This window comes from Lepus europaeus, chromosome 3 (genome assembly GCF_033115175.1).
Source record: "Lepus europaeus isolate LE1 chromosome 3, mLepTim1.pri, whole genome shotgun sequence".
NCBI classification, from domain to species: domain Eukaryota; kingdom Metazoa; phylum Chordata; class Mammalia; order Lagomorpha; family Leporidae; genus Lepus; species Lepus europaeus.
The window spans coordinates 36,545,329-36,562,737 of record NC_084829.1 but is presented as its reverse complement, the minus strand read 5'-3'; the positions used below and the strand labels follow the sequence as shown (position 1 = coordinate 36,562,737).

General features: G+C 44.2%; 1 protein-coding gene across 4 annotated transcripts in view; it reads left to right on the top strand.

The window, feature by feature from the left end:
- The window catches only part of SLC26A8 (solute carrier family 26 member 8), an 85,174-nt gene that overhangs the window by 14,281 nt on the left and 53,484 nt on the right, over nucleotides 1-17,409 (top strand). For 3 of the 4 annotated variants that reach the window (XM_062186014.1, XM_062186013.1, XM_062186016.1), the window contains exons 4-6: nucleotides 5,838-5,954; nucleotides 7,856-8,037; nucleotides 16,775-16,939. In XM_062186014.1, the coding sequence (XP_062041998.1) occupies nucleotides 5,838-5,954; nucleotides 7,856-8,037; nucleotides 16,775-16,939 (464 nt within the window). The remainder of the gene's footprint in view (nucleotides 1-5,837; nucleotides 5,955-7,855; nucleotides 8,038-16,774; nucleotides 16,940-17,409) is intronic. The other variant, XM_062186015.1, reaches the window with a different exon arrangement.

Sequence of the window (17,409 nt, the reverse complement as noted above, 5' to 3'; positions counted from 1 at the left end):
CCAACCTCAGGGTTTAAATGTTTTTCATGAGTTTGAGGAGCCAAATCTAATTCAATACTTAACAAAACTTTAAATATTTATTTATGTGTAAGTATCATAGACTAAAAAGGACTTCCTTTTGGTGCACAGTTCCTAAATTTTAACACAGGTATAGACTTGTGAAATCACCACCACAGATGGACACAGAATGGTTTCATCACCCAACACAAACTCTTATGCTGTCCTCTTAATAGGCTCATCTCAGAGCAAAGTTTGTTTTGTTTTGTTTCATTTTTAATTTTAATGAAGCGTAATTTTTAGTGTCATTTGCTTTACCCGTTCTGGGATGTAATTTCATCATGCTTTTAAAGTTATTTATTTATTAATTCATTCGTTTGAAAAGCAGAGTGACAGAGAGGAATTGACAGATACAGAGGGATCTTCATCTGCTGGTTCACTCCCCCAATGGCAACAACAGCCAGGGCTGGGCCAGACCAAAGCCAGGAGCCAGGAACTCCATCCTCATCTGTCACGTAGGTAGCAGGGACCCATCCTTAGCTGCCCTCCCAGGTGCATTAGTTGGAAGCTGGGTCAGAAGCAGAGTAGCTGGGACTCTGACTGGCACTCAGGTATGGATGTCACTGTGGCAAGTGCACCACAACTCCAGCCCCTTTCATCATTGTTTTACTTTGCATTTCTCCAATGGTTAAAGAAGTTGAACATCTTTTTGTGCATTTATGTGCTACCCTAATATCCTTACCAGTGAAGTGTCTATTAGAGTCCTTTACCTATTTTTCCTTTGGAATTTTTGTTTCCTTACTGTTGATTTTTGAGAATTCCTTATATATTCTGGATATAAATCCTTTTTTTTTTTTTTTTTTTTTTTTTTTTTTTTTTTTTTTTTTACAGGCAGAGTGGATAGTGAGAGAGAGAGACAGAGAGAAAGGTCTTCCTTTTTGCCGTTGGTTCACCCTCCAATGGCCGCTGCAGGCAGTGCATCTCGCTGATCCAAAGCCAGGAGCCAGGTGCTTCTCCTGGTCTCCCATGCGGGTGCAGGGCCCAAGCACTTGGGCCATCCTCCACTGCCTTCCCTGGCCATAGCAGAGAGCTGGCCTGGAAGAGAAGCAACCGGGACAGAATCCAGTGCCCCAACCGGGACTAGAACCCGGTGTGCCGGCGCCGCAAGGCGGAGGATTAGCCTGTTAAGCCACGGTGCCAGCCTTGGATATAAATCCTTTATCACATATCTGCAAGTGTTTTCTGTTGGTCTGTAGATTACCTTTTCTTATCTTTTTTTAAAAAGATTTATTTATTTACTTATTTTTATTTCAAATGCAAAGTGACAGAGAGGGACAGACAGAGAGAGAGCTTCCATCTGCTGGTTTAGTTCTCCAAATGCCCATAACAGTTGGGGCTGGGTCAGGCTGAAACCAGGAGCCAAGAACTCCATCTGGGTCCCCAGCATGAGAGGTAGGAACCCAATACTTGGGCAGCATCTGTTGCCTCCCAGGCACATTAGCAGGAAGCTGGATCAGAAGCAGAGGCCACTCAATCCCAGTACTGATATGGGATGGAGGTGACCCAAGTGGCAGCTTACCCCACTGTGCCACAACATTTGTCCCACCTTTTCCCTCTCTTGACAGTGTTATTGGCAGGACAAAAAGATTTTTACTTTTATAAAACCCAATTTATCAATTATTTTTTCTTTCATGCATTGCTCTTTAGCTATCATATGTAAGAACCCTTCACTAAGAAAGAGAGAGCGAGAGAGAGAGAGAAAATAACCCTTCCCCTAACTACCAGTCACAAAGATTGTCTTCTGTGCGTTCTTCTAAGCATCTTATAATTTTATGCTTTTCATTTAGATTTACTGTCCGTTTTTAGTTAAGATTTAGAGAAGGTATGAAGTTTAGGTGATGGTTTTTCACTCAGGTAAAGTGTGAAGTTACTGCTAGATTTTTTGTTGGATTTTCAAACACCTTTTTTAATAGAAAGCTTTAATTTAATAAATATAAATTTCATAAGTACAATTCTTGGATTATAGCAGTTCTTCCCCCCCATACCTGCCCTCCCATACCCATCCCATTCTTCATTAAGATTCATTTTTAATTATCTTTATATAAAGAAGATTATACTAAGTAAAGATTTCAACAGTTTGCACCCACACAGATAAACAAACTATAAAGTACTGTTTGAAGACTAGTTTTACTGTTAATTCTCATGGTACAACACATTAAGGACAGAGATCCTACGTGGGGAGTAAGTGCATAGTGACTCCTGTTGTTGATTTAACAATTGACACTCTTTTTTATGATGTCAGTAATCACCCGAGACTCTCGTCATGAGCTGCCAAGGCTATGGAGGCCTCTTGAGTCCACAAACTCCAACATTATTTAGACAAGGCCATAATCAAAGTGGAAGTTCTCTCCTCCCTTCAGAGAAAGGTACTTCCTTCTTTGATGGCCCCTTCTTTCCACAGGGATCTCACTCACAGAGATCTTTCATGTAGGTCATTTTTTGCCACAATGTCTTGGCTTTCCATGCCTGAGATACTCTCATGGGCTTTTTAGCCAGATCTGAATGCCTTAAAGGCTGATTCTGAGGCCAGAGTGCTGTCAAACACCATTTTTAAAGACTATTCTTCATTTAATTTTTTTTTCACTTTTGTCAAAGATAAAACAACCATATTTCTTGTGATCTACCTATGAACTCCCTTTAGTCTGTTCCATCGATTTATGTATCTATCCCTTTGTCAATACCACGTCTTGATTATTATCTTTTTTAAAAAGATTTATTTATTTATTTGAAAGGCAGAGATATATAGAGAGAAGGAGGGAGGGAGGGAGAGAGAGAGAGAGAAAGATTTTCCATCTGCCAGTTTACTTCCCAAATGGGCACAATGGCTGGGGCTGGGCCAGGCCAAAGCCAGGAGCTGTGATGTCTTCTGGGTCTCCCACGTGGGTGCAGGGGCCAAAGAAATTGGGCCACCTTCTGCTACTTTCCCAGGTGCATTATCAGAGAGCTGGAATGCAAGTGGAGCAGCTGGGACTCGAACCAGCCCCAATATGGGATGCAAAGATGGAGTTTTAACCTTCTACACCACAGTGCTGGTCCTGCTAATTTGAGCATATTTTTTTGTTTCCTGCAATCTGCAGAGCCTTGCTTAGGGACAAATGTAGAGGGGAAATCTATAAAGAGTCCCTTTAAAAAATGATTTTTATATATTTATTTGAGAGGCAGAGTTATAGACAAAGAGAGGGAGAGGAGAGACAGAGAGAAAGGTCTTGCATTTGCTGGTTCACTCCCTGAATGGCTGCAACGACTGGAGCTGGGCCAATCCAAAGCCAGGAGCCAGGAGCCTCTTCTAGGTCTTCTGCAGCAGTGCAGGGGCCCAAGGATTTGGGCCATCTTCTGCTGCTTTCCCAGGCCATACCAGAGAGCTGAATCAGAAGAGGAGCAGCCAGGACTCGAACCGGCACCCGCAGGCAGAGGTTTAACCCACTATACCACAGCACCAGCCCCCTGTAAAGAGTCTTAAGAAGACATATCTACTAATGTGAATGCTGTATTTGAGTTCTGATTAAAATCCTCAGTTTGTAAAATAAAACACAGCCTCTAATAGCAAATTATTTTTTTAAAACTCACCACCCAACCCAGCATACTTCTGGCCTAAGGTTTCTCATGAGGTTGCAGTGAAGCCGCCAGTCATCTCAGGGCTGTGCTGAAGCTGGAGGGTAGGCTTCAGGCGCACGTCTGTGGCTCCTGGCAGAGCTGAGATCCATTTCCAAGCTGTGTTTGCTGCCGGGCCCGTGCTCCTCCCTGTGTGAGTCCATGGGCTGCTTTGGTGTTTTCACAACAAGGCAGGTGGCAGGACCAACTACATGTGCAAGGTCCAATACAAAATAGCAGTGCAGGGCCACTAGTTCAAAAATTACTCAGAATTTATCTGAGTGGTGGCAAAGCATTAAAACGAAGGCAGAGCCCTTCCAGGCCCAGGACTCCTGTGGCTGCACAGGTCACACACCTTTGAAGCCAGCTTTGGCAGCTGGTGACCTGAATGAGAGATAGTCAGAGAGCAACCATGGTGGCAGCCACTGTCTTTTTTGCAACCTGGCCTCTGGTGTGACATCCTATCATTTTTGTGGTGGTATGTTCATTAGAAACAAGTGACTGCATCCATCCCACAGGTAAAGGAGAGGAAATCACACAAGAACCTGAACACCAATTGGCCATTGTGGACCACCTTAGAGCCCCTGTACCACAACAACAACTTCTGATATCATCAGGCAATTTGAACATTGAGAGGATGGTGAGGGTATTGTAGTTAGATTTTAAAAGTGTATGGCTGGCGCCGTGGCAAACAGGCTAATCCTCCCTCCGCCTTGCGGCGCCAGCACACCAGGTTCTAGTCCCGGTCGGGGCGCCGGATTCTGTCCCGGTTGCCCCTCTTCCAGGCCAGCTCTCTGCTATGGCCCGGGAAGGCAGTTGGAGGATGGCCCAAGTGCTTGGGCCCTGCACCCGCATGGGAGACCAGGAGAAGCACCTGGCTCCTGGCTTCAGATCAGCACGATGCGCCGGCCGTGGCGGCCATTGGAGGGTGAACCAACGGCAAAAAGGAAGACCTTTCTCTTTGTCTCTCTCTCTCACTATCCATTCTGCCTGTCAAAAAAAAAAAAGTGTCATCTTTCAGCAGTACATTCAGAAATATCTGCAGATGAAATATTTAACATCTTAGATTTGCTTCATAATAACACAGTTGGAGACACGGATGAAACAAAATTGACCATGGTTGACCATTGTGGTCATGTGTGATGGATACACAGACTTCACTATACTGTTGGTCCTCTGTGTCCTTGTTCTCCACATCTGTGGATTCAGCAAATGATGGATCAAAAATATTCAGAAAACAAATTGCATCTGTAGTAAACATGTGCAGGTCTTTCTTTCTTTCTTTCTTTCTTTCTTTCTTTCCTTTTTTTATCATTATCCCCTAGACATTACAATCTAACAACTATTATATAACATTTATATTGTACTCATGTTAAGTATTTAAAGTAATCTAGAGGTTATTTAAAGTATACAAGAGGATTGTGTAAATTATATGCAAACACTACTCCATTGTCTATATGGGACTTAAGCATCCTCAGACTTTTGGTACCCATGGGGGTCCTGGATCCAATCCCCTACAGATACAGAATGATAACTCTAACTCTATTTTTGTGTATGCTTGAAATTTTCCATTAAAAAAAGATAAAGCTTTGTCTGGCTTGCTGGACTGAATTTAGAAGATTATATTGGTTTGATGTAAGTCCAGGAAAAGTCGTTAGGGCGGGAGGTATGGGCTTGAAACAACAAAAAAGATAACACCACGCATGTTAATGCATCAGCTTCTACATTTCCAAGTTCTCATGGTGTTTCTAAGCAAAGAAAGTGTTGAAGAGGGAAGTGGGGAGGGAGGTTGGGGTGCTCGGCCTTCGGCAGAGAAGCAACACATGCCAACTTCAGGTCAGCTGCGCTGGGTGCAGTCCTTGCCTTGCTCTCCAGCTTGATCTTTAGCCCTGCAGGATTTCCTGGGCTTCTGGAGCTGAACTGGAATGGGGGTAGATCTGCTTCTGAGCTGCTGAAATTGGGAGCTCGCAGTGAAAGCATTGAGGTGTAAAAGCATGTGGCGAAAACAGAGAAGCTAGGCATCAGAGGAGATGATGAAAGGTGCTAAGGGCTATGTGTCAAGGGATGTATCACCACACTCAGCCACACACATGAGTCACTTTTATTTTAAATATTCTTTACAGTTTTAATTTAAACTGACTTTTAAAAGCCAAGCTGCCTTTGCTTACTTAAATTATCTTGCTTTTCAGGCCTGACATTTACTTTGCTGGCGAGGCAACTGATTCCCCCTCTCAATATCGCTTATGCAGCTTTCTGTTCTTCAGTAATTTATGTAATCTTTGGATCATGTCATCAAATGTCCATTGGTGAGTTACGCCCTGAAACCACAGGAAATGGACAGAGCTTCCACCTCAACAATTTACTTAGTGCTAAGGAACCCAATTTAACACTATCTTTAAGACAAAAGAAAGGGGGCAGAAGATGAAAATTGTATTGATATGGTTAGTGTTAGATTACAGAAATAAATACTTCTCCACCACCAGAAAACCAGAGCAGCAAGATGTTCCCCAAAGGACTTGAAGGACAGAGGCACTTTCCTTGGTGAAACCATTGCACATTGGAATCTGACTGCCCTCCATCCCGAAGATTCAGAAATGATTTTGTCAGTAGTCCTTAGAGTGAGTCCATCTTTCAGCCGGACCTCTAGTAATCAACTCCATGGGGCCAATTTAAGACAGCGTTTTAGTAATCCACTAGACTCAGGTCCACAGGATTAGCACATTCCTCCCCTGAGTCAAAATTCCATCCACTAATTTGTAATTAGAAATGACTTGCAGGGACTAGAATCGTTAAAAATCATATAATCCACACATTTACTTCACTTAGGTGAACTTGCAAAGAAATAAAATCAGGTATTTCAATACCCAACAGGTATTGAAAGGGTGTTGCCAGCATTTTACTCAGTGGGGTGTGTTTTCCAGGATTTTCCCACTGAACAACCGACCAGGCAACCGAATTGACCATTCTGATTGACACACTTCACCAGATATGCCAGTGTGCATCCAGTTTGGTTTACCATCCCATCCTTCCAGGATGGAGTGCTGCTCTGCCTTTTTCTTTTTTTAACATTAGAACACCAGGAGAACAATTTTCCCTCCATATTTCCAAGTCCTTGTGGCACCTCAAAAATCATTTCCAAATGTTATTGTTAAGGGTAGTTAGAGCTTTGTTTCTTCCAGGTAACTTTAAAGGTAGGATTTGCCTTTGCTCCCATATATTGTTATGTGTATGCCACTATGAGGATTGGGTTGGATAATATTTTTTTTAAGATTTATTTTATTTCTGTGAAAGGCAAAATTGGGGCAAGGGGAGAGAGAGAGAGATCGATCTTCCATCGGCTGGTTCACTCCCCAAATGCCTGCAACTGTCAGAACTGGGCCAGGCTGAAGCCAGGTTCTCCATCTGGGTCTCCCACATGGGTTGTAGGGACCTAAGCAGGGAGCTGAATCAGAAATAGAGATGCCAAGACTGGAACTGGTCTATGGGATGCTGGCATCACAGGCTGAGGATTAACCCTCTGTGCCACAACACCAGCCCTGGGGTAGAATAATGTTTGAAATGGATTTAGCTCAGTGTCATCCTACACAAAGTAAATCCTTGACAAGGGTTGGTTATTTTCTTCCTATTATTATTGATTAGTTTTATTTCTGATTCTTTCACTACCATCTCACTCTTACCCTCCTTTGAGAGTAGGCACAGTGGCTGAGCCTGATACACATTTGCAGCCAATGTTCACTCTCCAGGTGGCCACAACGGCCAGAGCTGGACCAATCCAAAGCCAAGAGCCAGGAGCTTCTTCTAGGTCTCCCACATGGGTGCATAGATCCAAAGGCTTGGGCCATCCTCTACTGTTTTCCCAGGCCATAGCAGAGAACTGGATTGGAAATGGAGCAGCCGGGATTCGAACCAGTGCCCATATAAGATGCTGGTGCTGCAGGCAGTACCTTCACCCGCTACACCACAGCACTAGCCGCTCAATTTTTTTTTGAATCCACTCCATTGGTGAGTCCATTGCCCATAATGAAAAGAGACTGCGTATCTGTACCAGCAATTCACAGTGCTCTGCTCTGCTCTTACTTCTGAATGGCTGGTTTCAAATAAAATTTCTTCAGATCAAGGACAGTACAAAATCAGACCATGCCTTGCTTCTGTCAACATGTGCTGGTGTGCCTGGACGCGAAACCTCACCTTCTCTCTTCTCCCACAGGTTCCTTTTTCCTCGTCAGTGCTCTGATGATCAACGTCCTGAAAGAGAGCCCCTTCAACGATGGTCACCTGATCATCGGAAGTTTCATCAAGGATGACTTTTCTGCCCCGTCGTTCTTCATAGGCTATAACAAATCCCTGAGCATGGTGGCAGCCACAACCTTTCTGACTGGGATTATCCAGGTAGGATCTGAGTCTGTGAGCCTCTGCAAAAGAACTAAATGCAGAGGCTCTACATGGACCCCTCCCTTTAATTGCTCCTGTGATCCCTTGTGATATTTCCGGACCTTCAGTGATTTATTTTTGGAAAACTTGTAGGATGTGTGGATAATCTTTCTGCTCTGTGACAAAACCTCCCTTTTCTCAGAAACACTGCAACTGTGATTGAGGATCCTCTGTGGGACCTTTTTCTCTGAGACAAAGAAGGGCTCTAAGCGACTGGGGCCCAGAGTTCATCTGATTTTACCTTTTGAAAAATTACATTAGGGCAGGCATTGTGGCACAGCAGGTTAAGTTACTACACGAAATGCCTGTGGGGCCGGCACTGTGGCATAGCAGGTAGAACCGTCACCTGCAGTGCTGGCATCCCATATGGGCACCAGTTTCAGTCCCGGCTGCTCCACTTCCGATCCAGCTCTCTGCTATGGCCTGGGATAGCAGTGGAAGATGGCCCAAGTCCTTGGGCCCCTGCACCCATGTGGAAGATGTGGAGGAAGCTCCTTGTTCCTGGCTTCGGATTGGCGCAGCTCCGACTGTTGCAGCCAAATGGGGAGTGAACCAGCAGATGGAAGACCTCTCTCTCTCTCTCTCTCTCTTTGTCTCTCCTCTCTCTGTGTAACTCTGACTTTCAAATAAGTAAATAAATCTTAAAAAAAAAAAAAAGAAAAGAAAATAAATGCCTGTATCTCATGTCCTGGGATCACATCCTGCTTCCAGCTCTACTTCCAGTCTAGCTTCCTGCTAATGTGCCTGGAAGGCAGCAGATGATGGTTCAGGTACTGAGTCCCTGCCACCCAAATGAGAGACCCAGACTGAGTCCCTGATTCCTGGCTTTCAACCTGGCCTAACCCCAGCTATTACAGTCATCTGGAAAATGAACCAGCACATCTCTCTCGCTCACTCGCTCTCACTCTTGCTCTCACTCTCTCTTGCTCTGCTTTTCAAAAAGGAACTAAACTTTTTTTTAATTTATTTGACATATAGAGTTAGACAGTGAGAGAGAGAGAGAGAGAGAGAGAGAGAGAGATCTTCCTTCCATTGGTTCACTCCCCAAATGGCCGCTGTGGCCAGCGTTGTGCTGATCTGAAGCCAGGAGCCAGGTGCTTCCTCCTGGTCTCCCATGCGGGTGCAGGGCCCAAGCACTTGGGCCATCCTCCACTGCCTTCCTGGGCCATAGCAGAGAGCTGGACTGGGAGAGGAGTAACTGGGACTAGAGCCAGTGCCTATATGGGATACCAGCACTGCAGATGGTGGTTTTACCTGCTAAGCCACACCGCCAGCCCCAAGATTTATTTATTTATTTGAGAGGCAGAGCTACAAATAGAGGTAGAGACAGAGAGAGAGAGATCCTCCATCTGCTAGTTCACTCTCCAAATGTCTGCAACAGCGAGAGCTGGGCTGATTTGGAGCCAGGAGCCAGGAGCTTCTTCTGGCTCTCCCAGATAGGTGGTGCAGGGGCCCAAACATTTGGGCCATCTTCCACTGCTTTACCAGACCATTAGCAGGGAGCTAGATCTGAAGTGGAGCAGCCAGGACTTGAACCAGCATCTATATAGCATGCCAGCATTAAAGGCAGATGCTTAACCTACTGTGCTGCAGCACCCTCCATTCATACCCCATTTGACCACCTTTTGTTATATAAGGGTTTTTTTTTTTCAAAGATTTATGTATGTATGTATGTATGTATGTATGTGTGTATGTATTTAAAAGTTAGAATGACAGGGGCTGGTGTTGTGGCATAGCAGATAAAGTTCATGCTTGCGACATTGCCATCCCATATGGGTGCCAATTCATGTCCCAGCTGCTCCACTTCAGATCCAGCTACTTGCTAATGGCCTGGCGAAAAAGCAACAGAAGATGGCTGAAGCCCTAGGGCCCCTGCCACCCACATGGGACACCTAGAGGGAGCTCCTGTCTCCTGGCTTCAGCATGGCCCAGCCCTGGCTATTACAGCCATCTGGGGAGTGAATCAGCAGATGGATAAGCTCTCTCTCTGTCTCCCCCACCCCTCTCTGTAACTCTTTCAAATAATAAATTTAAAAAAAAAAAAGAAGAAGAAGAATGTCAGAGACAAGAGGAAAGAGAAATAAAGATATCTTCCATCTACTGATTCATTCCTCATATGGAATGAGTTGGGGCCAGACCAAAACCAGGTCCCAGGAACTCCATCTGGGTCTCCCGCGTGAGTGGCATGGAGTCTGGTATGTGGTTTCCAAAGGCATTAACAGAGAGCTGGATCAGAATCAGAGGAGCAGGAACTCAGACCAGCATCATGATATGGGACTTGGCATCCCAAGGGGTAGCTTAACCCGCTGCACCAAACATTCCCACCCCTTAGTAGGTAAGGACTTAGTGGAAGCCTATAAAGACAGGCTGTCATAAGCAGGCAGATTCCAGCTCCAAGGCTTATGAGCTGTATGAACTTTAGTAAATTATTTTACTTTTGTGGGCCTCAGTTTCCTCTTGTGTAAAGTGAGAATAATCTTTGTTTTTCAGGAATCTTATGAGGATTAAGTGAGAAAATGCACATAAAACATTGAGCCAAGAGCCTGTCACATAGTAAGCATCAATAAGTTATAATTACTTGATGCAGAGAAATGAATTTAGTACTTTAACAAAGACCAAATGTCTTTGTCCTTTCTTTCAGGAAAGGAAGACATAGTTTCTGTAGTTAAAAAGGTCAGTCTTATTGGAGACCAAATGCAAACAATATGCCATCAGCCTATTAATTATCTAAGTGGCCTTGGACATGTTCTCTCCTCTCCATTAGGCCTTGGCCTTTTTTCTTTTTAATCTAAAGAAGGAAGTGATATCTAGTTCCAGGAACACACTAAATGGATGTACTTTTCTCTATTCCTGCTAAACACAACTGAAAGCCTCGGGTAGGGACTGGCACTGTGGCGCAGCAGGTTAAAGCCCCAGCAGCGCTGGCATCCCATATGGGTGCCAGTTTAAGGCCTGGCTGCTTCACTTACAATCCAGCTCTCTGCTCTGGCCTGGGAAAGCAGTGGAGGATGGCTCAACTCCTTGGGCCCCTACACCCACATGGGAGACCCATAAAAAGCTCCTGGCTTCTGATCAGCTCAGCTCTGGCTGTTGCAGTCATTTGGGGAATGAACTAGTGGAATGGAAGACTTTCTCTCTCTCTCTGGCTCTACCTCTCTCTGTAACTCTTTCAAATAAATAAAAATAAATCTCTTCCTTCCAGACCTTTGTCAAAAATAAGATAGCTAAAGCAAAAGGTTTAAGTAAGATCTTGAGTTGCAAAACATGGTACCTGAAATGTCAAGGCTTCAGTAAAGTCATTTGTCATACCAAGGTAGCCAGGAAAATCTCAACTTAAATGCAAAAAGACAGTAACAAAATGCCAATAATAATATTAACAGAGATGTTAGAATTACCTGGAAAATATTTTAAAAGCAGCCACCCTGGTGCCATGGCTCAACAGGCTAATCCTCCGCCTTGTGGCGCTGGCACACCAGGTTCTAGTCCTGGTCAGGGTGCCGGATTCTGTCCCGGTTGCCCCTCTTCCAGGCCAGCTCTCTGCTGTGGCCAGGGAGTGCAGTGGAAGATGGCCCAAGTGCTTGGGCCCTGCACCCTATGGGAGACCAGGATAAGTACCTGGCTCCTGCCATCAGATCAGCGCGGTGCGCTGGCCGCAGCGTGCCGATCGCGGCGGCCATTGGAGGGTGAACCAACGGCAAAGGAAGACCTTTCTCTCTGTCTCTCTCTCTCTCACTATCCACTCTGCCTGTCAAAAAAAAAGAAAAAGAAAAAAAGCAGCCATCTTAAAAATAGTATGAACATGATTGAAACAAATGAAAAACTAGAAATTTTCAGCAAACAAATAGAAGATAAAAAGAACTGAATAAAAATTTTAGAACTGAAAAATACAATAACTGAAATAAAAAATTCAAAGTATGGGATAGTGGCAGAATGGATGGAACAAAGGAAAGAGTCAATGAACTTGAAGAAAAATAATAAAGATAAATAATAATAAAAATTACTCACTCTGAACGACAGTGAGAAAATAAACTGAAAAAAAAAAAAAAAGAAACCGCAGAGACCAGTGACAAAACTTTTTTTTTTTTTTTCAAAGGAATTTATTTACTGGGTCTGGAGCTATGGTGCAGTGAGTTAAGCTGCCATCTGCAATGCTGACATCCCATTTGGGTACTGGTTTGAGTCCCAGCTGCTCCACTTGCTTTCTTTCCTTTTTTTTTTTTATATATTTTATTTATTTGTTTGAGAGGTAGAGTTACAGTCAGTGAGAGAGAGAGAGAGAGACAGAGAGAAAGGTCTTCCCTCCGTTTGTTCACTTTGGGTCCCTGCACCCACTTGGGAGATCCAGATAAAACTCCTGGCTTCAGCCTGGCCCAGCCCCGGCCATTGCGGCCATTTGGCAAGTGAACCAACAGTTGGAAAATCTCTCTTTCTCTCTCTCCTTCTCTCTCTTCTCTCTCTCTATAACTCTGACTTTCAGGTAAATAAATAAATCTTAAAAGAAACCACAAGATTTTATTTATTTATTCTAGAGGTAGAGTTACAGAAAGACAGAGGAAGCGACAAAGAGAGAGGTCTTCCATCCACTTGTTCACTCCCCAAATGGCCTCAAAAGCTGGAGCTGGACTGATACGAAGCCAGGAACCAGGAGCTTCTTCCTGGTCTCCCATGTAGGTGCAGGGGCTCAAACACTTGGGTCATCTTCCATTGCTTTCCCAGGCCATTAGCAGAGAGCTGGATCGGAAGAGGAGCAGCTGGGACACGAACTGGCAACTGCCATTGCTGCAGGCACAGGCTTAGCCTACTATGCCACAGCGCCGACCCCTATAACAAAACATCTAACATTTGTGTCATGGAAGGGGTTGGTGTTGTGGTGTAGCAGGTAAAGCCTGTATTTGCAGTACCGGCATTGCATTTGAGCATCAGTTCATGTCCTGGCTGCTCCACTTCTGATCCAGCTCCCTGCTGATGGCCTGGGGAAAGCAGCAGAAGATGGCCCAAGTCCTTGGGCCCCTGCCACCCACATGGGGAACCTGGATGAAGTTCCTGAATTCAGCCTAGCATAGTACTGGCTATTACAGCCATCTGAGGAGTGTCCCAGGAAATGGAAAATATCTCTCCTTGTCTCTCCCTCTCTCTGTTTTTCAAATAAATATATAAATAAATCTTTTAAAAGAGGGAGACTTAGGAAGAGAGGAAAAGGAAGACAGAGTTGAAATAAAAGCTGAAAAAAATTCAAATTTGTAGATATAAACCTACTGATTTAAGTGGCTTAGAGAAACCTATAAAAATCCACACTGAGACAAATCATAGCCAAATTTCTGGAAACTACAGACAGGAAAAAATCTTGAAAGCAGCAAGAGAACAAGACTTTACTTATAAGAGAAAAACAATTCAAATGACAGCACATTTCTCATCAGAAATCATGGAAGCTAGAAGGAAGAAGCACAATGTGTCACAGGTACAGAAAGACTGTCGACCCAAAATCCCATACCCAGTGAAAATATCCTTCAGGAATGAAGAAGAAATCAAGAGATTGTCAAGGGGAACTGGGAGTACATGGACCTGTCTGCATTGTTTCTTATAGTTACATGTCCATCTACAATTATCTAACAAAGCATAATATAACAATAGAAGTCTGACCTAGATAATAATAATAATAGCTAACATTTACTGCTATGTGTTTGTAGCTGTTCTAAGCACTTCCTATGGGTTACCTCACTCAATCCTTGCAACCTTCATTATGAGGGTAGGTGTTACGATGGTCCTTATTTTAAGGATACAAGGTCACACAGCCAGTGAGATGCCAAACTGAAAATCAGTTTCAAGGTTGTCTGCTTTCAGAACCCATGCTCTAATTCATCTTTTTTAAGAGATTTATTTATTTTACAGGTAGGGAGAGAGAGAGAAGTAGAGAGAGAGAGAGAGAGAGAGAGAGATCTTCCATCCACTGATTCACTCCCCAAATGACCTCAATGGCTGGGGCTGGGCCAGGCTGAAGCCAGGAGCCTTGAGCTTAATCCGGATCTCCCATGTGGGTGCAGGGGCCCAGCACTTGGGCCATCTTCCACTGCTTTCCCAGGCATATTAGCAGGGAGCTGGATTGGAAGTGTAACAGCCGGGACACAAAGTAGAGCATATATGGGATGGTGGTACTGCAGGCAGTGGCTTGACCTATGCCACAGCACCAGCCCCTCCAATTAATCTTAAAATGCAAAATAATATTCATAAAAGCAAAGAATTCAGTGCCAAAAGAACATGAAGTAAAAGAATAAGCTTAGTTACATTCGGAGTTGTCTGGGGAGGAAACAACAGCTCTTTATTGAACCCTTACTTTCATTCATTCAACATTTAGTATTTGCTTTCTGTGAGAATGGCAGGAAGGTTTCATCTCGCAGGCCAGCTCTGACTGACAGTGTCTGCTTAAAACATCACCGTGACACGGAATCCGATGCCGCATCACAGTGGGCAAGGAAGAATTCCATGGTACTTACAGATGTTTGTCACTGATAAGGGGGAAAAGGGGGCAACAGGAAAAGTGAATGGTACGCATTTGCACCTGTGACTGTTTTCAGAGTTGAGGTAGGTGTGTTACCCGTGGCATATAATTCATTCCATATAAAATACTGTGCATTTGCTGTAAGTCACGTTCTATGGATGCAGAAACTGGGACTCAGGGCGTTAGTTACCTTGTCCCTCCTCACATAAATCAGTAAGTGGCAGGACCATGCTGGAAGCCAAGTTTCCCAACCCCAGAAACCAGGTTCTTTTCAGCATACCTCCTAAAGAAAAAGAATTTTGTGGAGTTCTTGAAAGAGATGATGATGGATCTGGATTGACAGAGATGCATTAAAAAAAAAAAAAAAGGAGTTTGTGCATAAGCATGCCAGTAGGAATCAGCCAAACATACGAACACGGGGAAGCAGAAAGGCCTGCCTAGAGTGAAAGGGCATATTTGGCAGTGATGACAGGAGAGTAAGGGAGCCATGATGCCTGGCTGACTTTTGGCTTTGAAACAAAATCGAAATTTATTGTTCAAAGCTTCTTTTCTTATTTTTTAAAAAAATATTTATTTATTCATTTGAAAATCAGAGTTACACAGAGAGAGAAGGAGAGGCAGAGAGAGAGAGAGGTCTTCCATTTGCTGGTTCACTCCTCAAATAGCCACAATGGCTGAAGCTGTGCCAATCTGAAGCCAGGAGCCAGGAGTTTCTTCCGGGTCTCCCATGTGGGTGCAGGGGCCCAAGGACTTGGGCCATCTTCTACTGCTTTCCCAGGCCATAGCAGGGAGCTGGATCAGACGTGGAGCAGCCTGGACTTGAACCGGTGCCCATATGGGATGCCGACACTGCAGGCAGTGACTTATCTGTTACACCACAGCACCAGCCCCCAAAGTTTATTTTCTGAGTGCTTCTACTGCGGTGGAAGGTGAAGTGGTGATGATAGTAGGCTTCTAGGCTTCCTTTTTATTCATCTCTCCCTTTCTTACTGAAGAGTCTTCATTGAACTGGGCCAATTTTCTTTTCTTTTTTTAATTTTATTTATTTGAAAGAGTTACAGAGAGAGGTAGAGACAGAGAGAGAGGTCTCCCATCTGCTGGTTCACTCCCCAGAGGGCCACAACGGCCGGAACTGTGCAGATCCGAAGCCAGGAGCCAGGAGCTTCTTCTGGGTCTCCCACGTGCGTGCAGGGGCCCAGGGACTTGGTTCATCTTCCACTGCTTTCCCAGGCCAAAGCAGAGAGCTGGATTGGAAGAGGAGCAGCCAGGACTAGGACCCGCGCCCATATGGGATGCCGGCGATTCAGGCCAAGGCTTTAACCCGCTGTGCCACAGCACCGCCCCTGGGCCAGTTTTCTTAACCTATGTTCTTAAAGGGATTAGTGATTACTCTTTATCAATCTTCTAATTGTATTTTTTTAATAAAAGAGGGACATGTATATTACAAAAAAAAAAATTTCAAACAGTAATAAGTATATAAACTAGCCTCCATTCCCATTCCCCAAAGTTAACTTTTGTTAAGTTTGTTGTCTACCCTTTTGGCTCCTGTGTGTGTGTTGAGGGGGGGTTTATTATGTGTTATATAACATACATTTACATCTTAATATGCATGTGCACATGTAAAATGCTGTAATTGTGTCTTCAGGACATACCTAACTCTGAAAACATGAATACATCAGACTTAAGCATCCTTAGTAAAAATAAGAGTTGAAGGCCAAGAAGTGTTAGCTGGATCTCAGTTGGTTTGAATTGTCTTTTCCTTTTGTGCAAAGCTGTGTTACCTACAGAATGTGAACAGCTCATTGAAAAGGCTATGGATGCATCGAATAGAAGGGCCTTGGAAAAGACTAGCACTTGTTCTGATCATCTCATCACCATTTCCTCCCTGGCGGCCCAGAGGGCAGTAGATGTAGGGCAAGATCTCAATTAAGTGAGCTCACAGTGCTCGCGTTTCAAGAAAGGAGAAAGTGTGGCCTACTATCTTGTCTGAATCAACTCTCAAGGACCCACCTTATCAATTTCTGTTTATTAAAAAAGAGAAATCCAAGAGTTCTCAGAGATGTCTACCCTATCATTTTTATTGGAAACCTCCTTTCTGAGAAGGGGCCACTGGGCCTCCAGAGAGTCCCGTGGGTGCCCTTGCTGGCTGGATGACATTCTGCCTCACTTTGGTTTTCTTTTCCATCCGAACCCCTGCAGCTAATCTTGGGTGTGTTGGGTTTTGGCTTCGTGGCCACTTACCTTCCGGAGGCTGCAGTCAGTGCTTACTTGGCTGCTACGGCTCTGCACATCATGCTGTCCCAGCTGACTTGCATCTTCGGGATTATGATCAGTTTCCATGCTGGTCCCATCGCTTTCTTCTATGTGAGTAACGGCAAGCCCCACCCAGGGTCACAAATGTCCCTTCCCTTGCCTCCAAAGAGATACAGATCCAAGTCGAGAGACTCCCACCGGTGTCTATAAAGAGACAAACCCAACAGGCAGCTCAGTCAAGGGGGTACTACAATTAATCCCGTCTCTTCTGGATTTAAGGTCTTGGTTAATTGTAGATGCTAGCTGACCATGTCCTCAGTTGCATTGCCATTTCAGCCTAGTCTTTTAAACTAACATAATTTACTTTAAAATTCTATCTTTAAGATACTTTATTGATCATAATTCTTATCATTGCATGCCTCATAACAGACAAGCATCCCAAAACATCTAAAGAAAATGAAATATGAAGTCATTCGGAATGCAAGAATGATGTAGGAGCTAAGCTAACCAACATGCCTGGTCTGGGAAAATTACTCACGCATAAACTAGCACTCAGAACTCCTGGGTCCTTCCTATTGCAC